At 39.7% G+C, this 25,652-nt stretch overlaps 2 protein-coding genes and 1 long non-coding RNA gene across 3 annotated transcripts; 1 reads left to right on the top strand and 2 right to left on the bottom strand.

The window, feature by feature from the left end:
* The first annotated feature begins 1,620 nt into the window (after positions 1–1,620).
* Positions 1,621–11,127, top strand: cldn7a (claudin 7a). Its single transcript, XM_037758733.1, has 4 exons — positions 1,621–2,441; positions 6,580–6,744; positions 8,477–8,561; positions 9,840–11,127. Exons 1-4 carry the CDS (start codon positions 2,219–2,221, stop codon positions 10,009–10,011), a joined length of 645 nt encoding a protein of 214 aa, XP_037614661.1. The 5' UTR covers positions 1,621–2,218; the 3' UTR covers positions 10,012–11,127.
* Positions 7,890–11,561, bottom strand: LOC119481629. The gene is made up of 3 exons (XR_005205240.1): positions 11,143–11,561; positions 9,835–10,070; positions 7,890–8,319 (listed from the first exon to the last, which is right to left on the bottom strand). It is a non-coding gene; the product is annotated as an uncharacterized LOC119481629 (long non-coding RNA).
* A 1,801-nt stretch (positions 11,562–13,362) lies between these two features.
* On the bottom strand, positions 13,363–21,392 carry si:dkey-112a7.4. Its single transcript, XM_037758734.1, has 3 exons — positions 20,993–21,392; positions 20,288–20,672; positions 13,363–14,951 (listed from the first exon to the last, which is right to left on the bottom strand). Exons 2-3 carry the CDS (start codon positions 20,466–20,468, stop codon positions 14,872–14,874), a joined length of 261 nt encoding a protein of 86 aa, XP_037614662.1. The 5' UTR covers positions 20,469–20,672; positions 20,993–21,392; the 3' UTR covers positions 13,363–14,871.
* Positions 21,393–25,652: the final 4,260 nt, after the last annotated feature.

Below are 25,652 nucleotides of genomic sequence, written 5' to 3'. Positions count from 1 at the left end.
GTGAAACAGATTCCTTGAGCTATGGGGGTCATTCCTCCCCAGCAACAATGGGGCATTTGTTGGCCTCAACAGCTATACGACTGGAGGCCTGGGTACAGTATAGGGGGACAAGAGTTATAGTGAGAGAAGAGGAGGATGAAGGTCGGGTGGGAAAATGTGGGGAAATGAAAGAACTGAGAAGAGGAAAAGAGGAGTAACAGACTAAAGCCTTATTACATTTTAGATTGGTAATCCAGCCAGTAGGTGAGCACATTCCCGTTAACCTGGCAGTGGGGATAACTTCCTCCAGGCTCCTTATTACTTCCTCTCCCATCGCTGTAGCACCATTGTTTAGCACACAGTGTGAAGTCACACACACTGCAGCGCCAGAAGCCTGACCTCTGATATGGACAATGCTTGCTATTGTCTCTTGTTTTTTTTGCCCATTCACTGCAGGAAGGGGGCTACATCTGGCATGTTAATGGACCAAATGAATTGTAAAATATATTAGTGAGTTAGATTAAGTTAAGTTCATCAATGAAAAAAAGTTGCACACATATAGCAGGGATGTAAAAAAAAAAGAAACTATATGAGATCGGAGCACTTATTATTGCTAATTGTATGTTTGGCTGAAGTTTGTTTCCATTGACTTTAACTTGTTTTCTGTGTTTTTATATACACTTATTGAAGGCTTAATGGTGTTCTTACACTGTGTAATATGTAAATGCCAATAGGTAAACAGAAAATAATGTGAAAAAGTCACACTTCAATTCAATATACTGTTTATTATGACTTAGTCTACAGTAGAAACATGACGGCAGCGTGTCATCATTTTCCAGATATGACTGAAAGGGCAGACTTCTTCTTCTTCTTCTTCTTCTTCTTCTTCTTCTTCTTCTTCTCCACTGTGGTCATGTCAGAGACCATCTTTTCATCCAGAGAGACTTTGACCTGTCATATCCTGGATGGCACAGACGATGGCCTCTCTGGCAGCGATAAATCATTCATCAAAGTCCGTCACATGCTGGCTATCCAAATGCCCCCAAAAGTTTTCAGCAGTTTCTACATACTACTGCTGAACTGAAACTGCAACTTTCACTTGACTTGGCAAGTTTTAAACATTTAATCTTTACATTCCTACCCGTCAGTTTACCTCAGTATACCACGTTACAGACTAACAACAGAGAGGTCATGAATGTGCTCGGAGCCAGTGATTGGTGATCTGTGGTAAAGGGACGGTTGGGGGTTTAGTCTACTTTGTGCAGTGACGGGGACCTGAGTTATAGCATCAATCTGGGTCAGTGGGTATACTGGAGACTGTATAGACTACTGTATGCACACACACACACACACACATACACCTATAGGCTTAAAGCTACAGTGGGTAGAAATGGAGCAAATATGATATGATGACCCGGCTGCCATGTTGAGATCAGTTGAGGAAATACCAAGCACCGCCCACCAGCTGGAACAAACTTTCTCTCTCTCTGAAATGACCTGTGATTGGTCAAAGTCTCCCATCAAGGCTAGATGTTTTAAGTCCTGAAAACAGAGCCATGAGGAGGAGCAGAAGTCTAGTTTTCTCTCAGAACACTTGAATTAAAATATGCTGAAAGGTTATTATGGACTTTTTGCCCAATGATGCCAAAAATACACTGTCTACTGCAGGTTTAAGTAGAAGGGAAAAATAAAACTAAAGAATATTTAGAGTCAAATTGAGAAAAGCGAGGTTCATTTTTGGTGAGGAAAAAGAAAAGAAAACTTTTGAACCATCATTTTTTCCTTAATTTCCATCTGAAGTAGCTTTATAACTTTTACTGCATTTTCTTTTCCCAATAAATAAATACAATAATAATAATAATAATAAATAAATAAAAAAACTTGGGATAAATATTCAAACTCCAGATGCCATTGTTTGTTACATTAATAGGTATTAATTTGATGAGAATTTAAAAAGAAGTTTAGTGTATAATGAAGAGTCTGACACTTCAAAAAAGAGGTTGGAAACTACTAAAGAGAAGACCACCTGTTGCTTTGCTGGAAGCAGAGGGAACATTTCCCAGCAGCTACCACAGAAGAAGCATTGCAGCTCCATGCATCAGCAGGCAGGATAATAATTAGGCTACACACCCACTTCACACCATCAGCCACATCTCGGATGCCCATCCCCAACTCAAGACGCAAGGATATACAGCAGGACCGTTTTAAGTTCATTTAGAGAAGGAGACTTTTTCAAACGATGGCTAACTCTGGTATTCAGCTGCTGGGATTTTTCCTGTCGTTAATTGGCATCGTTGGACTGATCATCGGGACTATTCTCCCTCAGTGGAAGATGTCTGCGTATATTGGGGACAACATCATCACAGCTGTGGCCATGTACCAGGGGCTGTGGATGTCATGTGCTTTCCAAAGCACCGGACAGCTGCAGTGTAAAATCTACGACTCCATTCTGCAGCTGGACAGTAAGTAGTCCTCTATATGACTATATGAATGGGGGTCCTCAGTGTTCTAGAATACTGAGCATATAGAACTGATTTCTATATGCTCAGTATTCTAGAACACGTTTTCTATATGCTCAGTATTCTAGAACACGTTTGTTATATGCTCAGTATTCTAGAACATGTTTTTTATATGCTCAGTATTCTAGAACACGTTTGTCAAGTATCACTGTTAAGAATTTCCCAGTAAAATAACAGTAAAGAACTGATGGCAGCAGGGTTTGCCTTTATGTTACTGTAAAATTAACATTATTATACTGTCGCTGAAATTTACAGCTTTAAACTGTTAATGGAAAATACAGTTTGAACTGGTTGTTTTATTTAATAATTTCACAGTATTTTACAGTTAATTTATTTACTGTTTAAAGATGCATTATATAGCTGTTTTTCCACCTTTATTTTACATTATGTTACTGATTTGTTTTAATGCACTATTTAGGTTGTATTTTTTACTTACATTTTAATAAACATTATTTTTTGCATAGATGAATAGACTTAGCAGGTTACAGACATAGGAATATTCACACTAAATACAATTAAAGGCACTTGATACTTGATGATAGTTTAGACAGTTGATCAGCAGTATAGTGCTGTTTTTTAAGAATGCATTATAGTTCAGTTAAAAAACGGCCTATGAGCGTAATTTAACAGGTTTTCTTTTGTATTAACAGTAAAGCACTGTTTTTAGCAATAACAGGTTAATACTGTTGAAATCCTGCTGTAAATTAACAGCAATTGTTTACAGTGCAGCAGGTCATGTCTCTTATTCATGCCTCTCCACCTGGAGACACACCTGGCCCACCTGAGGGCAGGTAGGGTGAGTTGCAGTAAAGTGGGACACCAAAGCTCCAGTGGAGGTCTTCCTCAAACAAAGAAAAGTCAATACAAATATTGATATTTAATGTCTTTCTAATATGCATAAATGTTTCAAAACTATTCATTATTATTTATTATCATTTATAGTCTTATTGTTTGTTTGATGTTGTTCAATTATCCATGTAACATCCACACATAGGCCTAGGTTTTGTAACAGCAGTAAGTGGTAAAATTACTGAACATGGGATTACACATTTTATTTTTATTTTATTTTTTTTAATTTAACCTTTATTTAACCAGGAGGTCCCTTGAGATTAAAATCTCTTTTTCGAGGGAGACCTAGCCAAGATGGCACACATTACAAAGTGACAACAATTATACAGTGGAGCATGTTAAAACAGACAAAAGACAACAGATACATAACACAAAATCCAGTTTAGGAATAGCAATTGCACTCTTCAGTTACACAGTTTTTTTTATCAGAGCTTTGAACTCTCCCAGGGAGACAACATCATGAAGCTGTAGTGTGCTCTGAATCCATCCATTTCGCCTTGAGTGTTTCCTACATTAAATAAGGTGATTTTTCGGCCTTTTAACAATCTTTAGCAGAGTACTGATATGTCTACCATTTCTTTTACGAGTGTGATATCTGCATTTTCTTTTTTGTTTTGGGGTTTTATTAGGACACATCCTGGGGATTTCAGAGTGATACTGGGTGTGGATTGTGCAAAAACTATATACCCTATATATAACTTGCTCATCACACCATAATTATTAACCACACATCAGCAGTCACAGTTCACTGTAAGCTGTCACTACAGTGGGGACACTGTCTTCCTCACAATCCAGGAGAGAGAAAAAAAAAAAAGTGTGAAAAGAAGTGGAAACATTAATCTCTATTCCTAAAAGCATTCCTGGGAATCCTCACCCACACATTGTCACATTCTGGGAAACCCTCCCGGCCTAACCTCCGAGCATTTCCCAATGCACTTCTTCAACAGTAAACACACACACACAGTAGCAGTGGAAATATATCCCTATAGTGATAAGAGGCCGCAGCTTGTTTCCCAGGATATCCCAAGATCTGCAGTGACTGAGAACAATAAATACACTGCAAAACACCACAACAGTTGTTTCTTATTACTATAGAGATGTTGCCAATTATAATCAAACCTTCATAGGAAGGGTGACCATGGTAACTCCACTGCTGCAGCACAGGCATCTATTACTGTACATCACCCAACAACACATGCACACAATGGATTCAAACCTGTTCCCATGCAGAAATGCACAAACTGGGAGCTATGGTGTTAACGCTTAGGGCTCGTTGGTAACAGCACCTGCCCAAGAATCCTGCAGACATATTAGAAAATAGTGTGGCTTTTGAAGCTAATCATAACCCAGCTCTTTTAATGGACAGACACTCTTTGTTAATTTAATTAAAAACTGATTTGGATCTGACAGGATCTTTTTTCTTTTCCTTAGAGATGTAATTAACATACTAGCTACTGTAGCGTGTGCACTGAAGCACATTAAGTAGGCTTAATACGGAGCTGGATTATTAACCAGGAATTGCTGCTAACCAGCCTTGGACCTCAGGCCCTCAGGTGCCCCAAAGGCCCTATTTTCATCAGTCTGTGTTAATATGATTATATCCATATTTGTTTGGATGTTCAGGGTAGATCAATAGTCAACATAGAAGTGGTGTACATCATCTGAAAGCTGGAACCTGAAGATTAATTTGAGGTGCAGCTCAGCACTGTGTGTCAAGTTGTTCTAGTCATCAATAAGAAATACAAATTAATTAATAAATGAAGCAATTAATTAAAATAAATTGTGTATAAGGAGTTAGAAGTATATGATGGCTTTCCCCATGCTCACCAATGTCTCATAAGTTGTTGCAGCAACCATTCTTTTTACAACACGAGAATTGATTAAAATGATAATAATCCTTTCAAAATACCAAATTAAGACGCCAAGACCTTGAGGAACACCATAGAAGAGCCATGCTGTGATTTGGTTACAAAAACTTTTGACATGTGGAGATTTCTGCAAGAATTGAATACAGCCGGGCTCATTGGATCCACAAGAGTCTCTACTCCAAGACTGTTTAGGGACCCCCAGTATGCAGAAATATTCAAACACACCATTTTAGAATAGGCGAAAATACTGCCCCCAAACTGCATGTGATTATCATAAAGTGGGCGTGTCTGTAAAGGGGAGACTCGTGGGTACCCGTTGAAACCATGTTCATTCACATATCTTGAGGTCAGAGGTCAAGGGACCCTTTTGAAAATTACCATGCCAGTTTTTCCTCGCCAAAATTTAGCGTAACTTCGTAACGTTATTTAGCGATCTTCTTGACAAGGTAGCATGACATGGTTGGTACCAATGGATTCAGTTGGTTTTCTAGTTTCATATAGCAGTATCTTCACATGATGTTACTCTATAGTACAGTTAGGTATGGACTAAGTATTATAAAAATATTCTTGTGCGTTCTCTACAGTGAACGGCAGCAGATGTGCCACATTTGTGACGGCTCAGTAGCAATAATGAGAGCAGTGTGATGGAAGTCCAAGCCAGGATACTGTGCATCCTGCTCTCTATCTGCATTTACTATATAATCCACCCTATTGTTCCCTGATGTTGCAGTATTTTATAGAGTTAACACCCCCCCTACTCTCTCTCTCTCTCTCTCTCTCTCTCTCTCTACTCATCCCTCCCTCGCCGCTGGAGGGTTTTGTTTGTTTGGGCAGGGCAGGGATGGCCTAGACTGGCACAGACTGGTTCTAGGTGGACAGAGAGGGAGAGACAAAAGGGGGGGGACTCACCCTGTGATAGGTTTATAGGGTGGAGGGGGGGAGTCACTGACAGATGAGGATCCTAACAGTAGTTCCAGCAGGCCTCCACCTCTTTAACAGCAACAGATGGGTGGACAGTGAAAAAGAAAGAGTGTGAGATGAGTCTGTTTGTGTGTGCTGGTGTGTATCCCATGGTTTCTCTTCCAGGAAAAGCTCACATTCAAATGTCCTGACAGGCTAATGTGAGTGTAATTCACAACCTCTGGACACACACATAAAGCCTCTCTGATAGGTCGAGGCCCAGCCTTTTCCTCATTATTTACCAGTTTGTGCTTCCAGATTTGACTTTATATGATCTTTTTTTATTGTTTTTTAAGCTACAGTCCCACAATCCACTAAACAAAAGGCCGTCTATTCACTTCCTTTTCGCGTGTACTCTTCTCATACATACAATAATCATTTCCCCTTCTCTCCGTCTGCCCCAGGTTCGCTTCAGGCCACTCGCGCCTTGATGATAGTTGGCATCATCGTGTCCGTCGCAGGTCTGGGCGTGGCCTGCATGGGAATGAAGTGCACCACCTGCGCAGGGGGAGACAAGCTACGCAAGTCCCGCATCGCCATGACAGGAGGCATCATCCTGCTGGTGGGAGGTGAGGACGCCATACATTGTTGATGACAGTCGCTATGATGCAGATTAAAGGGGAAAATCAACACGGAGGTGTTGTTCCACCACAAGCTGCAGGAACAACTTCTGTGTGTGGAACACCACCGGAGGGATGAACGGCATCCGGGTACACACTGGGTGTATGTTAAGAGTGTTTTTTATATTCCCCGATCGGCTCAGAAGTCCATCCTGGGCGCAACGATTTCAAATCGCAAATATTAAGCCTGTTCAATATTTATGATTGGATATCCTGTTGTGTGTGGGGAACCTCCGAGGACAGACAATGACACAGTCACGTAGGAAAGAACGATAGCCAATTGAGAACTAAGCTGACTGAAGAAGGAAGGACAACCACCAGCTAATGCAAAACGTGAAACATAAAGTAGTAGAAGATGGACCTCAGAAATGGAGGACCAACTTTTTGATTTGTGGCACCAACACGAGTGTCTCGTTGACTTCATCCATCCATCCTTCGTGGATTTTCAGTACAAAATAGTACAAAAACTAACATTGCTAATTCTTCCTGCCCGTCATCCACCATGTTTGTTTACGCTAAAGTCACGTTTGATAGCGAGATTTCCGTTTTTATAGTCTTGTTGTTCATGAAGGAATCTGTTAGTGTGTGGTGTGCTGTTTTGGACAAATCGTTGCTCTCCACACACTACAGGAACAAAACTGTTAAATTTAACATAACATGTCATCATGTGTGGGCTCTCTCACATTTAAAAAATCTGTTTTGAAAAATCTTTCAGTGTTTCCGGGTTTTCAATTGTGTTGAGACCGGGTGACCTAAAAGGTCATCTGAATCACACGATTGTCATCAAACAGCTGAAAGAACCATAACACTTAAGCTCCTGCGTGCATTATGCTCCTTTAAAGAGGACCTATTATGCTAATGTTCAGGTGCATACATGTATTTAGGGTTTCTAACTAGAACATGAACTTTAATGTTAAAAAAACACTGTACTTTTCTCATACCGGCTGGTACCGCACTCCACTACGGCTCTGCTCTAAGTAGCTTTGTTTGAGGGCGTGCCAAACTAGCCGTTTTATGCAAATGTGTTATTTTGTGACATCACCACGCTACGGAAGAAAAGGCGTGACTTCAAGCGAGGCATTTCAGGCAGTTCGGGAGCAGTGTTTCTGTAGGGGAGAGTAACTCCCTTTGGCTTGGACTTTGGACTTTATAACTTTGCAGACCTTTTAACACACTAAAGGAAAGCGAAAAAGCACAACAGCATAATAGGTCCTCTATAATTTGTCACTGCCTGCACTGTTGCTCCCGCACATGCCACTGTATGTGACCTATGCTAATAATCTCTCGTCTATGGGACCTATGATAATCAATACAGACCCGGTTACATAACATCTCATCAAAGCTCACCTCATCATCACAGTTTTGCTCAGATCTTGCGTACATCACTCAGTAGGTAGGAGGAAGTTTGATCCCGAGTCCAAAAAGCTTTCCTCCCACTCCTCCGCTGCCGCCCTCCAGAGGTCATTAGACTGGATGAGTCCAGCACTCCTGGCACCGATTCCAACATTAGAGGTCTAACTGGCTCTGAGGAGAACAGAAAACACTAAAAGCTAATTGTTCTGCAGTCAATAGCTCGCCGCCTGGCGACTATAACGGGGGGTAAAAGCATGTCTACCCTCCTCTCAGGTTTTTGATGATGGTGTTGATTGATCTTGGTTGTTGGCTTTCTCTCTCCTCTCAGGGCTGTGTGCCATCGTAGCGTGCTCCTGGTTCGCTCATAATGTGATCCGGGCTTTCTATAACCCCTACACTCCAGTCAACACCAAGTAAGGAACCAACCCAAACACACAGTGTGTTCAAGTACTGTCATTAAAGGAGTAGTTGGACATTTTGGGATAATTGCTCATTCGCTTTCTTGCCAAAAGTTAGATGAGAAGATCAATTCCACTCTAGCCACAGCAGGCCTGGCTCTGTCCAAATGTAAATTACACCTACCAGCACATCTAAAGCTCACTAATTAAACCATTACAGGCTATCTTAGTTTAATTTGTACAAAAAAAAACAAGTTCAATTACGATACATTGTGGTTTTATGGTTAAGTGATGGACTATTTCTTGGCCCGGTGCAGTGACAGAGCTAGCCTCCCTGTTTCCGGTCTTTATGCTACATGCTAAGCTAAGTGGCTGCTGGCTGTAGCTTCATATTTAACAGGCAGATATGAGAGTTGAACTGATCTTATCTAATTCTCGGCAAGGAAGTGAACATGAGTGTTTCTCAAAAATGTCGAACAATTAATTTCTTAAGTATTATTTTAATACTCTGTGTACATTTTGTGCAAATTTATACTTCTAATTTGCACTTTTTACTCTTTTATTGGACAGCTAGGCTATAGTTATTGTGCCTTTTGCATAGTAAGACACATTTTTTCTTATGAATTTTATTTTATTAAAAACATTTACAGCATTATTTTAAGTATAACTGTGAGTGCAGAACTTTTATTTGAATGAATTAGCTCCAAACTTATGCTAAATTTTGGTGAGGAAAAACTGCCACTGCCATTTTCAAAGGGGTCCCTTGACCTCTGACCTCAAGATATGTGAATGAAAATGTGTTCTATGGGTACCCACGAGTCTCCCCTTTACAGACATGCCCACTTTATGATAATCACATGCAGTTTGGAGCAAGTCATAGTCAAGTCAGCACACTGACACACTGACAGCTGTTGTTGCCTGTTGGGCTGCAGTTTGCCAAGTTATGATTTGAGCATATTTTTTATGCTAAATGCAGTACCTGTGAGGGTTTCTGGACAATATCTGTCATTGTTTTGTGTTGTTAATTGATTTCCAATAATAAATATATACATACATTTGCATAAAGCAGCATATTTGCCCACTCCCATGTTGATAAGAGTATTAAATACTTGACACATCTCCCTTTGAACAGATGAAAATGTGAGATTTATCACACTTGTGTGGCCACGTTGGCTGCTATTCAGCAATAGCAGAGTAAAACTGAACATCAACTGAACTAATGAGATAGATTCAACAATAAAAATACAGAAATCAATTTTGCAAGAGTTTCAATCACAATGTTGTGTACCTCAGGTTTGAGTTTGGTGCCGCAATCTTCATCGCCTGGGGCGGCTCCCTCCTAGACGTCCTGGGCGGAGCCATGTTGGCCGCCTCCTGTCCACGCAAGAAACAGGTGTCCAAGTACCCGTCCATGGCGACCAGTTCCCGCTCCGGTCCGCCGAGCAGCACTAAAGAATACGTCTGAGAATGTGCCCCCCTACGAGGCTCGGGACACCAACAGAAGCTGACAAAGAAGGAGTAAACCTGAAGGTGTGAATCATAGAGGCAAAGAATTACTGACTTTTCCTTTTTCTTCAGGCAGACCTTTGATAACCCCTTTGATTATCATGCAGCACTCTCAGTTGTTTCATGAAAGATGTCTCTCACCCCGTCCACACATTCCACATTTGTTTACAAGTGATCTCTCGCAAATACATTATAATTGGATCCCCTTAATAGACAAGCCCCTCGGGGTGTAACCTGTTGCATTGTAGCCTAAATGGTGGATTTTAGCCAACACTTGCACCTCCACGTTAGAACCAGCATCTATTAGTATTTGCCATGTAATTGAAAGTAATCAATTCGGTGTCTAGGCTGCGACTCAGGGGCTCCGTACAACAGAGACACAGGGTGACAATACGGTGTTTTATATTAACTGTTGGTGGTCCGAAAATAGATGTTTCGATGAGCAGGGTGTGACTTCACACACAGGGCTCACTGTGTAGGGTGGCCCGCAACACACAGGCCTTTTACTACAGCACTCACTACAGGCTCTTCATACCAGTCTGTTACAAACCCTGCTCAGATATGAAATACTTTATCATGTAGTCACCGTGCCGTTATCACTCTAATAGCTTCCATATCAGCCACTATGAGATTAAGCTGCCTCTATTTATTTTGACACAACGTAGGATGAAGTTTTGGCTCCTGTGTAGGTTTTTATGTAAGAGGTAGATCACTGTGGCTCAGTAGCTTTCAGACATTATAAGGTTTCTATTAAGGTGTTTTATGCTCTGAACGGTGTTTTTTTAAATGTCATAGTTTTATAAATGTGGCTCATTTAGCAGGTAAAACAGTTTTTAACATGTCCAATTGTACTTAAATAATAAAGATATTACAACTTTGTTAATTGTGTGGTGGTCATAGCAGCTGATTATATAGTTGTTTCCCTCCATTGTTAGAAACAAAGAGCCCAGTTTCTCTTCATACAACAAAAATCAACATCATTTACTTTTATCTAAAAAAAGACGTAAGACAGCAAAAAGAAAAACAACCTTAGTTTTCATCAAAGAGCATCAAATCATATCAAAAATGTATTTTACTTATCGTTACTTACTTGTATGTTTGAGCCTGACACCACGCGAGAGGGTTGTTTTCACATTCAGCTGCTGAAGGAGTAAAGTTTCTAGTATTAACATGCTAAATTTATACATAATATAAACAAATACAAATACATATACAAAAAAATAAATAAATAAAATAAAAACAATAAAAATGTTCGCATCACCTTATCTTGAATATCTAAACCAGCAATTTTGAAGAGATGTATGTTTGATAAATCATTTGTTTTATATTGTTTTTGTAAATCTGTTTTATGCATGTGTTATTGTAAACATATACACATGTTAAATACTTTATAAACGAGACCAAATAAATGCATTTATGCGGAGTTAACAGGCTTCTCCTCTCATCAGTAAAACAAACTGAATGTACGCTGCCTTTCGTATTATATTCAATGTTATAAGTAGGCTACAATTATCAGAATAATACGAACATTTAGGCTCCCTCGTGTGGCTTAAAAGTGTACTGCAGATATAAATGTTAAATAAAAGACTATAGAAGAAATTCTGCTAATATTTTTGGATTTTTAAATGAGGTTGTGCTCTCTAGATGTAATTTTAAGATTTTTTACATCATATCAGACATAAATTATTATTCAAAGCAGACTATGTTTGTATGTCTGAAGGGGATATTTACTGTAATTCAGTTAAATATATGTCTGTTAAGTCACTATCTATCAATGAGGTAACGCAATGGTGATTGAGCCTACGGCCGAGTGATGGAAGCCCTTACGTTTGCAGTATAACGAAATGGGTGTCTTGTGGCGACATTCCTGGGAAAAATCACGTCGCACACTTTTTTTGTTTGGATCTCTGGGAAGTGAGATCCAAAAACACACCAGCAATTACCGCTTATCCCCAAAGGTGCCACCTAAGAGAACCAAACGGAGATCTTCCGAGGTTGTAACTTAAAGCACAAAGTATTTAAGTCTGTTTACTACTCAACTGGCCACATCACACTACTGTAACATTAAGCTTAAAAATGCCTTACGACTGCCGTGGTGTCATCACAGGTAAGTATGACCACTGAAAAACTCTTGATGTTTTGGATGGAGCCTCTCCTGAACTGTTTTTCCTACTTTACATTTGAATCTCACCTACATCTCAAATGCATTTCCTATTGTCTTCGCTTCTGTTTTTGTTTTTACATGTAACTGTACACTGTCAAACGTACCTCTGCATATGTCCACACAAAAAAAAAGATTCCATTGGGAATACGACATGTGAAAGTTAAAGTTAAAACAAATATGTGAAAAAAAACAGAAAGCATTAAAGGGATAGTTCGGGTGTTTTGAAGTGGGGTTGTATGAGGTACTTATTCATAGTCAGTGTATTACCTACAGTAGATGACGGTCGGCATGCCTCCCATTTTGAGAAGCAGACAGGAGTACCAGCACGGGAGCAAAGTAATATACTGCTGTGGACGGGGGTAGTAGCAAAACTGGATTTTGGGCACCTGGAAAAATCAATATCAGTTTAACTGTACACTATATTTAGAATATTTTCACTGCTTCACCTTGCTGTCAGACAGCCCTTTCTGACGGGGAACTGAAACCGTTATCTATGCTCTTTTCAAAGCCACCAGACTCCATTGACAAAACAGTATTTTTTTACCTCACAGAACACAGAAGTTGCTGGTCTACCGCTGCCTCGATCGGTTAGTTTGTTTGTGTTACTGTGTGACTTTGGTGTTTTAAATGGTTAGTTCAAATTCACCAAAGACACACAATAACACAACAAATCAACCGATCGAGGTAGCGGTAGACCAGCAATGTCTGTGTTCTGCGAGGTAAAATTACTGTTTTGTCAATGGAGTCTGGTGATTTTGAAGACAGCATAGATGGATATAACAGCTTCAGTTCCCCCGTTGGAAAGGGCTGTCTGATGGCGTGATAAAGCAGTGAAAATATGCTAAATATAACATACACATATACTGATATCGATTTTTTTTAGGTGTCTAAAATACGTTTTTCTGCTGCCCCCATCCACAGCAGTACATTACTTTGCTCCTGTGCTGGTACTCCTGTCTGTTTCTCTAAACTGGAGGCGTGTCGACCGTCATCTACTGTAGGTAATACACTGGCTATGGATAAGTACCTCATACAACCCCACTTCAAAACACCTAAACTATCCCTTTAAAAGTTACGTGAATGCATTTGAATTTTTACAACACGACTGGCAACAAGTGCATCAAAACAACAGATCTCCACAAAGACTCCACAAAGATTCATCTTTAATTTCCCGAGATGCATTATGAAAAGTCGACCATTTCCATGCAAATGGTATAGCCACAACCAACAATCTTTGAGTCAGAGAACGGGCTGTGAAATGCAGTGCTTTTCATGACGCAAGAAAAAAAAAAAAAAAAAGTGACTATAGTAACAATTTCACAGCCAGCTAAGTAACATGACATCAGCATGAGCCTCAATAGCATGTCATTTCAAGGTCCACTGCAATCTTTAAAAAACCTCTAAAACGACCTCCACAAAAACATCAGTGTTAAGATTGTCTCAGCGGTGAGAGCTGCTTGTTTTCATGATCTCATACTGTAATTGTAAAGTAAAGGTTATCTTCTGAAAGACACTATGACGCCATCTGGGTGTAGCTTAAGCAGATTACTGCTGTAAATATTAATACAAAGTAAGTGTTCATTACGACATGTCTGTGTGCCAATCCATTTAAATTATCAATCTGATACAGCGTCAAATATCATTTTGATTTCTGTCTTTTTATCACAGTTGTCTGGCCAACTGGGAAACCCGAACAAAACCCTCCATAAATCTGTTGTTGTTTTATTTAACTGCTGAGTCTGCAGCCCGAGCCAACAATGAGCTTAGGAAAATGTCGACTCGGCGTGATCTAAAGAGCATAACGGCGCCGTGGTTTGAAATACTACTACATTAGCCCTTAATAACGGGATACCAGTTACGCGTTTTTGATGCTTCAACAGACTCCATGCATAGAATTCTGCAACATGTCACTGCACATAAAAGGCATTCCCACAAAAGTGCACCATTTTGGAAACATAATAAATCTCAGTTACAGTTTGACTGAAGCGATTTTTCCATTCAGAAACAAGTAAAAAACATGTAGAAGCCATAACAACACAACAAAGTGTTTTTCTTTTTTTTTTTTTTAAAACAATAAATAATTAGCAGTAGTTTTTCTTCAGTAAATAGCGAGCGTTCATCCACTGGATATTAGTACACCACTTTGTGTGAGAGTAGAGAATGATAGTCATTGCACAACCAAAAAGCTTAACATTTCACCTGTGTGTTACACATTAAACAGGCGCGTGTTCCCTCACACAACCGACCAATCAGAAAACCCTCACCGGAAAACAGGCGGGCGAGAGGCTGCTTTTCATCGAACCGTTTTGCTCAGTGCAACTTTAGAAATGTAGCCCTTGTTAAGAAGCGCTGAAAAATATAGACACTTCCTCCTCTCGAGTCCTGATAATCTACTACTGCCTACCGAGGTATAGAGTAGAGAGCGATGCAATACAATCCATTCACAGTCTGACCAAAGGTGAGTTAAATAAACACTATGTACAATCAATCAGGGCCTAGGCTTCAGCTGCCGCTAAATGAGGCGGGGTTTTTTTGTGCCTGGTTGAGCCGTCAGAAGCTTCAGTCAGACACATGACAGGATCAAGGCCAAGATCTCTGACAGGGAGGTTTGGCGTCCTGGGGGATTTTTTTTTTTTTGGCACTTCTTGGTGAAGTTTAGGAGATGGGCGACAGGGATACAGGACACTGGCCGTTGTTGTTCATGATGTCATCCAGGTCTTCATCGTCCAAGTCCACTGAGGAGGAAAGAGTCAAAGGTCAGGAATGTGTGCCTCTTAAGTGAAGAATGCATTGAAATAAACATCTATTTTGTCCGTTTAGAGAGATGGATCAGTTCTCTTTAAGGTATAATATGTGACTTAATAAATGATAATGTACAGCGAGCCGGTCATTGTTGTGAAAGAAACCTCGACAGGGCGACCTGAAGGGGTTTCTTTCATCACAGCAATGACCGACTAGCTGTACATTATCCCGCTTATTACACGGCTACTTACTGAAGAAATCAATAATTTGACGCAAAAAAGGGTCCACCAGAGTCCGACATCAGAACTGCGCCCATAGCAACAGTCTGCTATACATAGCAACGGTCTGTTATACATAGCAACGGTCTGGTATACATAGCAACGATCTGTAATACATAGCAACGGTCTGTTATATATAGCACCGGTCTGTTATACACAGCACTGGTCTGGTATACATAGCAACGGTCTGTTACACATAGCAACGGTCTGTTACACATAGCAACGGTCTGTTATACATAGCAACGGTCTGTTACACATAGCAATGGTCTGTTACACATAGCAACGGTCTGTTACACATAGCAACGGTCTGTTAAACATAGCAACGGTCTGTTCCATATAGCAACGGTCTGTTAAACATAGCAACGGTCTGTTCCATATAGCAACGGTTTGTTACACATAGCAACGGTCTCTTATACATAGCAACGGTCTGTTAAAATGGTCTAAAAACGTCTGTTATATACTTTGTTGAAATGTTTCCGACAATTTTCAAACCTAGAAAAAAAAATATTTTTAATAAAAGGTAAAGGTACGTTTCATTTGTTCAATGGTGTAATATCCCCTTTGCACATGCATCAGCGTTGTGTTTGTCTGTCATAAATTTAATTTTTTATTCTGTTTTAAGCCACATTTTTACGATATACTTTTTACATCTTGGTCATTTTTAACTCTATATTTTAGCCGGATAAAGTATTTTAGTCATTGGATGTCTTAATCGTATAAGAATAGTTTGAAGTGGGGTTGTATGAGGTACTTATCTTGTCAGTGTATTACCTACAGTAGATGACGGATGGCGTTCCCCCAGACTCAAGAAACAGGCAGGAGTAACGACACCGGAGCAAAGCAATATAGTGTTGTGGACGGGGGAACTGAACTGAAAGTGAAACTTATCTATGATTTCTCCAAAGCCAGCAGGCTCAGATGACAAAAGCAGGATAGATATGTTTCACTTTCAGTTCAGTTCGCCGTTGGAAAATATTCTAAATATAGCGTACACTTAAACAGATATTGGAGCCTTTCTTTTAGGTGTCTAAAATACATTTTTCTGCCGTCCCCGTCCACAGTACTGTATTGCTTTGCTACAGTGTCGGCACTTCTGCCTGTTTCTCCAAACTGGGGGTGTGCCGACCGTCATCTACTGTAGGTAATACACTGACTATGGACCTCATACAACACACACTTCAAAAAATCTGAGCTATCCCTTTAAATTATCAGAGAAACAAGCTGAGTGTCTGCCAAACACCATTGGAGAAACACCGATTTTTAAGTGAAACTGCTTTATTCAGTATTTTTACTGGTTTTTAATCACGGGGTCTGTTTGTTTTGGAGAGCAGGAGACCTCTACAGATAATTCGGCTCTCGGTAAAAACCTCCTGACCGATAAACACTGAGGGAATCCTAACTAATCCTAAGAAGCTGACTGTAATGACTGTAATGGTGGTGAAGACAACAACTCCCATGATCCCACGCTACTTCACGACGTCACCAAACACGCGGCAGAAAATTACATATTATGCATTTAATGGAGTAGTTTGACATTTTAGGAAAGCTGCTCACTCGCTTAGTCAGGCTAGTTTTTTCCTCTCCCATGAACAAAATAGTTATGCATTATGTCATTGTGTTACTTATGGATGGAATTATAATGAAACTAAATTATGCCCCTTTTACTGGGGACCCACTGGAACCCTCTTAAGTACCCAGACCCCACTTTGAAAACCACTAGCTGAATATGAAGCGGATAAACGTGACAGTGGTATCAATCCTGTTGTCTAATTCTTATTAAAACAACAAATAAGCACATTTCCCAAAATGTCAAACTATTCCTTTGAGATTAGCATCCCTGCTTCAGAGCCTTGCTGACATTTAGGGCTGCAACTATCAGCTACATTTTGAAAAATCAACTGAATAATCTTCAAAAAATCCAAATCAAAGTTTGTCTTTTTGCTTTCTGAGGATAAGCAAAGAAAGGAGGTAATACAAAGTGGTGTTATTATTAAATCGTAGAAGTGGTGTTATTGCTCTCCGAATGATTAGATCATCACTGCAGCACCTATAAACCGTGCATGTGCCAAAAATGAGTAACGATTGTGTGCATTAGTAATTCCTGCGTGGTACGGGGAGATTTTAGATTTTTTTATTGTCCCAGAGGGAGGTTTGTTTTCACAGCCAGTAGCCTACAACACAGTGCACAGGTAATCATGGTTTGTTCTAATTATTGGTGCTTTTCAATAACAAAAGTATAAACTGTTTCCTTGCTGGACAGGGGTTCACATTATTGTACATCGTAGACCATCACTCCCATTTATAAAACCTGCTTTAGGGGTCCCTGAACATGCATTATAATAAAAAGATTGATTTTTCTCCCTTTGTGTATTTCAACCCAAAAAAAACTACAAATGATATCTGCTCTGAAGAGCCCTGCTGGCACCAATGTGTGAGCCACTTGATGTTAAAAGCAGATCACTGTATCCATTACTTGTATTTATCTAAAATATGTTAATGACGAACCTCTTCTAGACTCGAAACAGGAACGAAACGTACCGTCATACGTCGATGTAGAAATAGCATTTCACTCCCTCGACAGATCGAAAATAGTCTATCTAGTTTAAGAATATTACTGAAAAAGCATCGTCCGAAAAGAAACTTCAAATTTAGTTTTTGTCCTTTTACATTTTGTCTTTATAATAACTGATTTATATTGTAGCTAGGGCTGGAGAAAATCAAATATCACAAGATTTTTTGACCAAATACCTGTAGGGTTGACTATTGGTGCTTTCAGAAAATGACATAAATGTACTGTTATGCAGCCTTTATAGCCAGGAAAAGACAACACTTATGCCATATTACGATATCTAGTCTCATATCACAATATGGTAACACTTCATTTTACAGGTCTGCAAAGTTCATGGTAATTAGGTGATAACTAGCAAGTAACCTATTTGAAATTTCTCTGGAATTACTGCCAAATTACCCCAATATTTACCTCAAAATTTATCCAAAATGACTTTATTATAAACAAAAAAATAGGGCCCTTAGGCTTGAGAAGCGGCTGCTCTTCATCGGAGGTGGAAAACTAATAGCAGACACTTCTGATCAGACACAAATCTCACCATTGTGTCACTTATTGTCAACACAAATGTAACCTGGTAGTTGATGTCGTCGTTCAGGGAGTTTTTTTTACAGAAATTTCAATTAATGCTAATTATTATCTATTAACCAGCAGACATGGAAATAAAGCATATCAATTAACTTTGTATTCTTTTCCTGGAAATGTATTAAATAAATTACCAGCTATTGGGAAATAGCGGAATATAATTATTAAATAATGTTTATAATAATAACAATAAATCTTGAGGTAAATATCGGGGTGATTTGAAGTGTTACCCACAATATACATATATATGCCGGCCCTAATAGTACTTAACTTTCCACAGTTTGTGTCTATTTTCTCAAGTTTTAATTGGCTATAACGTCCTTCTAGTGAATGAAGGTAGTGTTTATATGGGTGTAGCTGTTGTTAATGACATGTAATTGATCCAATTAAACAAACATAACCTAGAACAACATGTTCTCAACATGTCCAACTCGTCACTAACTGCCGCTTTGATACCGGATACCAGGTAACCAGGTACCCCCAGCATAACCCATGTGGGGCCCATCATAACCATGTTGACTTGATAGTAATATACTGTACGTTCTTTGCCACATTTATGAGAAGTCGGTGTTACAAACTGAGGCTCTGAGGAGTTGTGGAGGAAAATGTGGGCACTGAGCAGTCAGGACGGGTCTACAGAGAAAGTGGTACCGGTCGTCTCATGTGAAATGATTTGGACTAAAAGTCAGAATATCTCACTTCTGCAGCAGCCTATTACTTCATGGAACTACACTAAAATATGCTAGTTAATGTTTGCATTTCTACACATCATCCTTAGACTGTCTATAACACCATGCTACTGACATGTTAAAAAAGAAAACTGCTGCTGAGCTGATGAGAATGTGTGGATACTGGATACCGGTATCTGGTTTTGGCACCAAACCCACTATAGTTAAGTAGTTACCAGTCAGTCACATGTTTAAAGGCAGATAGTGCATGTTTAAAGGCCGATAGTGCACGTTTAAAGGCAGATAGTGCATGTTTAAAGGCATGTTTAAAGGCAGATGGTGCATGTTTAAAGGCCGATAGTGCACGTTTAAAGGCAGATAGTGCATGTTTAAAGGCATGTTTAAAGGCAGATGGTGCATGTTTAAAGGCCGATGGTGCATGTTTAAAGGCAGCTAGTGCATGTTTAAAGGCAGATAGTGCATGTTTAAAGGCAGATAGTGCATGTTTAAAGGCAGCTAGTGCATGCTTAAAGGCAGCTAGTGCATGTTTAAATGCAGATAATGCATGTTCAAAGGCAGATAGTGCATGTTTAAAGGCATGTTTAAAGGCATGTTTAAAGGCAGATAGTGCATGTTTAAAGGCATGTTTAAAGGCAGATAGTGCATGTTTAAATGCAGATAATGCATGTTCAAAGGCCGATAGTGCATGTTTAAAGGCATGTTTAAAGGCATGTTTAAAGGCAGATAGTGCATGTTTAAAGGCATGTTTAAAGGCATGTTTAAAGACCGATAGTGCATGTTTAAAGGCATGTTTAAAGGCAGATAGTGCATGTTTAAAGGCATGTTTAAAGGCCGATAGTGCATGTTTAAAGGCCGATAGTGCATGTTTAAAGGCAGATAGTGCATGTTTAAAGGCATGTTTAAAGGCAGATAGTGCATGTTTAAAGGCAGATAGTGCATGTTTAAAAGGCAGATAGTGCATGTTTAAAGGCACGTTTAAAGGCAGATAGTGCATGTTTAAAGGCATGTTTAAAGGCAGATAGTGCATGTTTAAAGGCAGATAGTGCATGTTTAAAAGGCAGATAGTGCATGTTTAAAGGCACGTTTAAAGGCAGATAGTGCATGTTTAAAGGCATGTTTAAAAGGTATGTAGTGCATGTTTAAAGGCTGATGGTGCATGTTTAAAGTTCTTAAAGTAATAGTTAGTAGGTAGTTACCAGTCAGTCACTCACCTTTCTTGGTTCGACCGATCGCTCCCAGTTTGGGTGCCCTCTGGCCGAGTCTCTGCGGGTTGGCCCCTCCGTCGCCCCCGTTGACCTGGGGATGTCCCGGGTTGTACTGGCCCTCCGGACCGGCCTGCCTGGGCGGCCCAGTGGGCGGTATGAGCTCTGGGATGCCTGAAGCTCCGTACATCTCCAGAGAGTCCAGATCCAGCAGATGAGAGGAGGTGCACTTCTCCTGATCGACCACCAGATGTCCGCACTGCCCAAAGCTCTGCTCTGTGCTCTGTGTCTGAAAGCTGCTGCTCACTTCCGCAATGGCATTCAACACAATGAATGTATGAAACGACACACAGAATGCTTTGGAAATAATGACAAGAGAGAAAGTCCTGGTAGCCTGTGAAAGAAAGTAAATACACTGTGCGTCAAAAATAGCTCTCATGCGTCAGAGCGCGTCTGGCTTTTGGCAAAGTGCGCACAAACACTTCTCGGCTGTTTATACTAGAAATAAGCTTCCTATTCGTGTGTTTGTTAGTATACTAGTAGCTTAATGCCTTCCTGGAAATCACAATAGCAGAGCAGCACAATAACGTGGCTTCCTTTTGGTGTCCTCGCTGTAATAAACTGCCTGCTTCTAAAAACAAATCAACATTTAACAGGTCGATTTCCTCTTCAATCCTTCAGGAATCTGGTTAAATATGATGATTAATAGCTCACCACTTCTTCAGCTTAGCCGCAGTAAAGAGATGAATCCGGTAAAAGCAGCTTCTGAGAAGAAGAATCGTGTTGTTGTTTATCAGAGCTCTCTCTCTCTCTCTCTTCCTCTCTCTCTCTCTCTCTCTTGGAGAGGAAGCGTGGATTTAAAGGGGCCTCTCGTCGTTTTCTCAGCCTTGGGGATTTCCTCGTATTGTGTCTTGACTCATAGCAGCATGTGGACGTCATATAAGGGACAGTTGCTGCTGACACTTCGGATTATACAGCGAGGAGGTGTTGCCTTCAGTGCGTAATTACGCACCTTTGGTAATGAGTGCGTGACTCAGGCAGCCAGACCATGACAGACTCTGCTCAGTAATCCCCCATGCAGAGAACACATGTAATGCGTTTATGTCAGAGGCAACAGGTCACGTCAGCTCACTTAAGTGCAGCTCTTGTTGTCCATAAACATCAATATGTTAGACAGAAAAACAATAATACATATATAGAGAGTATAGAAAAATCAGTTCAGTGTGGTGGTGTATATAATCTAAAAGCTTCTAGTCATAAATTAGAAAAAAAAATATTATAATAAATAGTGAAAGTGTATAAGGGTTAAGAACATGATGATAGAAGTATATGATGGTCATCCCTATGCTCTATTATGTCTCTGTTTTTTGGGGTTTATACCATTTGTTAAACAGATTTGGTGCTAAATTTAACCATTTTGTATCACTCGAGAATTGATAAAAAATGATCAAAATCCTTCCAAGATACCACATTAAAGGGGAACTACACTTTTCACAATTCATACATGTTATTCCTATGGTCTAAGACAGTACAACAAATAATAATAGACATGAACAACTCTCTCCTAAATCCAAAAACTAGAGTGCTAAAACTCAAACTTGTGATGTCATAGGGTATAAAGTGTGGAGCTGCTCCATAGACAATGAATAGGGAGAGATGTTGTAGATGACACTAAGAGCACCCAGAGGAATGTTCTGAGAATATGGGAACATTTTCTGTTTCACAACTGAGAACACTACAATATAATACAGCTCATTTGGGTATAAAAAAGACAACTCATCGTCTATGGAGCAGCTCCAGACTTTATACCCTGTGACATCACAAGTTTGAGACTTACTCCTCTGGTTTCTGGCTTTGAGAGAGAGGATCTCGTGTATTGAATTGGATTGACTATTGACTGAACTTTCCTAGGCCATGGAAATAACATATTCAAATTCTTAATTAATGCTGTGGATTTGGTATCAAAAACTTTTGACATTTAGAGATTTCTGTAAGAATTGCATTTTTCGGCGATTGGATGACGAGCACTTCTGCTCTGGAAACTGCTCAGAAACCCCCTTATCGTCAATCTAGGTAGGAAAGCCATCCATCCTCTGAATGCTCTAGGTCTGTAGTTTGTGGCTGTAAAGTTTCATAAGACTGTGATTATCCTAGAGGTCACCACAGGTCATTTTATACAGTGAGGTCAAATTTCAAAAAATGGTCCCGCTACAATGAAATGTCTCCTATGGGGACTAACATCATCACACATGAATACAGTTGGGCTCATTAGATCTACAAGAGTCTCAGCTTTACAGTGATACCCAATTTATGTGATTCAAGACTGTTTAGGGACCCCAGTATGCAGAAATATTCAGATACACCAATTAGAATAGGCGAAAATTTGTACCGCATTCAAAAAACTGCATGTGATTATCATAAAGTGGGCATGTCTTTAAAGGTTAGAACCTATTTTCATTCACATATCTTGAGGTCAGAGGTCAAGGGACCCCTTTGAAAATGGCCATGCCAGTTTTTCCTCGCTAAAATTGAGCCTTACTTTGGAGCGTTATTTAGCTAGCTCTAAAACGGAGCCTGCTACAGCGCTACTGAGGGACAGTAAAGTCGGCCGTGGGCGCCCTCAACGAGTTGAAGAGGTTAAGTCGTTCAGTGCTCAGTGATTTATTGACTAGATTATTTGCTCAGTTAGTTCTTTGTCAACAACTGCAGCTTGTTAGTTTGAACTCAGTGATTTTGAATCCGTGTCAAAGTCTGTTTCCTCATTGATTTGAGTTTCCCCTTACCTTAGTCTGAACCTTAACCTAACGGTTTGGGTAAGTGTTGCAGAAATGAGTGTTTTTTCTCGTTGCAGTTCCTGGTTTGACTTTTCCCTGTAATCATGATGCAAATAGTATCAAAATGATCCAAAATTAGTCAACTCTGGTATTAGGCAAAGGGCTAGCAAATCCTTCAACCCAATGGACACTTTTAAACGTATGCTGTTCAGCCAATCAAACCTACAGCACCATCCAAAAGCTTTCATCAATACCAAAGATTTCAGGCTGAATTTGGGGGAAATGTACACAATACATTGTAGAGCTGCAATGAAGAATAAGCTAATACAGAAGTGGCTACTGAAAACTGTAAAAGGCCAGGACTGTTTATAAAGCAGTGATTTCAAGTCCGAGGTGCATGTACTCCAGAGCGTACTTCTGCAATTATCAGGGGGGACCTGAAAAAAATGTTGAGTAATTCAGCTAATTTGAAAAAAATGATATTATGATTTGGTAAAAAAAATACAAGCATAGCCATATTTTTGTGTCCAGGAGGGAAATAAACAGCCAAATAGTATTATAAATTGGTGATTTTAGTACATTTTATTGTCACTAAAACCAGTAACCTTCCACCTACAATAAACCAACTGCACAGGACAACATCTTGGTTAAAAGTTCAACCCATATTTTTGTCCTTTTGTTCATTCCCGTCTGTAGGAATGTTATCTCTATTATTCATCACTGTAAGGATGAATCCATGCACAGTTGAAAGATTACCCCATAAAATCCCCCCTTAAGTCTTGCCAAGACTGATCTGCCCGGAGATCAAACTCTGTCGACCCACATGGACGTGAACGGGGTTGGTATATAATTGTCAGAGTTGCTCATTTCCTGTAGACTGATCGAGCACTTTGTCGTGAACTGATCGAAACACACTGCCATCATGTCCAGGATCATAAGTGTTGCTCTCCTGCTCATCGTTCTGGTTGACACCTTCTACGACAGCAGCGCAGGTAAAATACAAAGAGAACCGTTTCTGCATTATGCGTCTTATGATCTCGCCAACACTGGAAAATGTTATTCGCCGGTTGATGGATAACGTATTATTGTTTCACACAAATGATTTCTTTCTTTTTTTCCACTGTGTGCAGCTTCACATGCTGGATTTCATGTGTCCAAAGTGCACATCCGCAAGTGCAGGTGCAGAGGTGAGTGTCCGTTGGTCATTCATACATTTTGGTTAAAGATTTGCACAGAAAAAGAGCCTGATCACCGAGGCTGTTATGATATTGGGGTCTTTGATTGGCCAAAAAGTTTGGTGTTCTCCAGACTCTACAATACTACAGTCTGTTGTCAGGTAAAGCAGACAATAAAGGCATTGAAAGTGGTGATAATCGGAGTTTCTACGGTGTGAATTTCAATGACCACCTCTGCTCTCTTCGCAGTTTTTCCCAGCGGAAAGATAAAGTGTCGCTACCCACTGTTTCCCACAAACCAAGTAGAGAAACAGAATCTGATCAAATGCTTCTGCAGCAAAACAAACCAACACAGTGAGTGAACTGTGACATTGTATATGTGGGTGTGAGATGGATGGAGAGATGTTTCTCTTTTCTGTGCTAATATTCACAGTAAAGATGTTTAATTTGTTTTTCTCTTAATTTTTTGTAGAGTTTCCAGAGTTCAAAACAGCCTGCGATACGTGGCGTCCTGATTTTCCAATCTCCCTGGTATGAAGGAGTGGAATTATACAGAGAGAAGGACCTTGAACACGGCTCATTATTAATCATATCATATCACACAAGATGATCACACGATGTTAACCATTAAATTCTATAATGTCATGTCACATAACAGTCACAACATGACATCACATTATAAATCACATTGTTCTTGTAATGTACTATGGATGTTTGTCATACATTGTAAATAAAGACATTTTCTATTACAGACACTTTGTTTTTCTTCTTTGTGTATATTTTAATGTAAGTGGAGCTCAGCAATAGTTTGACATTTTTGGAAATATGCAAATTCACTTTCTTGGTGAGAGTTAGATGAGAAGATCGATACCACACTCATGTGTGAGATTGTATCAATCTTCTCGTCTAACTGAAATAGTGTGAAATAAATCACAACATTGGTTGAAACAGTCATCACAGTTTCAGGCATATGTATAAAGTTCTGATACCTTTTTCTATTTGTTGTCAGTAAAGCCAAATAAAGGCACAGTCAGTTCTTTTTAATATCTAGATATAGATATAGTATAGTATTTACATCTATATCTATATACTGTATATATCGCTAAATACTGTATATAGATATCTCTATATTTCTATATTAACTTGTAATTTTTAGATTGTAGCGGGCTCAGTTTTAAAGCTAGAGTGAATGTACCAACCATGTCGCACAGCAGGCTAAATAACGCTCCAAACTTACGCTAAATTTTGGCAAGGAAAAACTGGCATGGCCATTTTTAAAGGGGTCCCTTGACCTCTGTCCTCAAGATATGTGAATGAAAATGTGTTCTATGGGTACCCACGAGTCTCCCCTTTACAGACATGCCCACTTTATGATAATCACATGCAGTTTGGGGCAAGTCATAGTCAAGTCAGCACACTGACACA

The sequence above is a fragment of the Sebastes umbrosus genome, chromosome 22 (assembly GCF_015220745.1).
Source record: "Sebastes umbrosus isolate fSebUmb1 chromosome 22, fSebUmb1.pri, whole genome shotgun sequence".
In the NCBI taxonomy this organism is placed as follows: domain Eukaryota; kingdom Metazoa; phylum Chordata; class Actinopteri; order Perciformes; family Sebastidae; genus Sebastes; species Sebastes umbrosus.
This window is presented reverse-complemented; position numbering and strand designations above follow the sequence as displayed.

Excerpts from the sequence above, each read along its gene's own strand:
- si:dkey-112a7.4 (XM_037758734.1), bottom strand. The coding sequence starts at position 20,468 with ATGTACGGAGCTTCAGGCATCCCAGAGCTCATACCGCCCACTGGGCCG. Across the intron at positions 14,952-20,287 it reads GATCGGTCGAACCAAGAAAG|TGGACTTGGACGATGAAGAC; the intron begins GTGAGTGACTGA and ends TTTCCTCCTCAG.
- cldn7a (XM_037758733.1), top strand. The coding sequence starts at position 2,219 with ATGGCTAACTCTGGTATTCAGCTGCTGGGATTTTTCCTGTCGTTAATT. Across the intron at positions 2,442-6,579 it reads CTCCATTCTGCAGCTGGACA|GTTCGCTTCAGGCCACTCGC; the intron begins GTAAGTAGTCCT and ends CGTCTGCCCCAG. Across the intron at positions 6,745-8,476 it reads CATCATCCTGCTGGTGGGAG|GGCTGTGTGCCATCGTAGCG; the intron begins GTGAGGACGCCA and ends CTCTCCTCTCAG.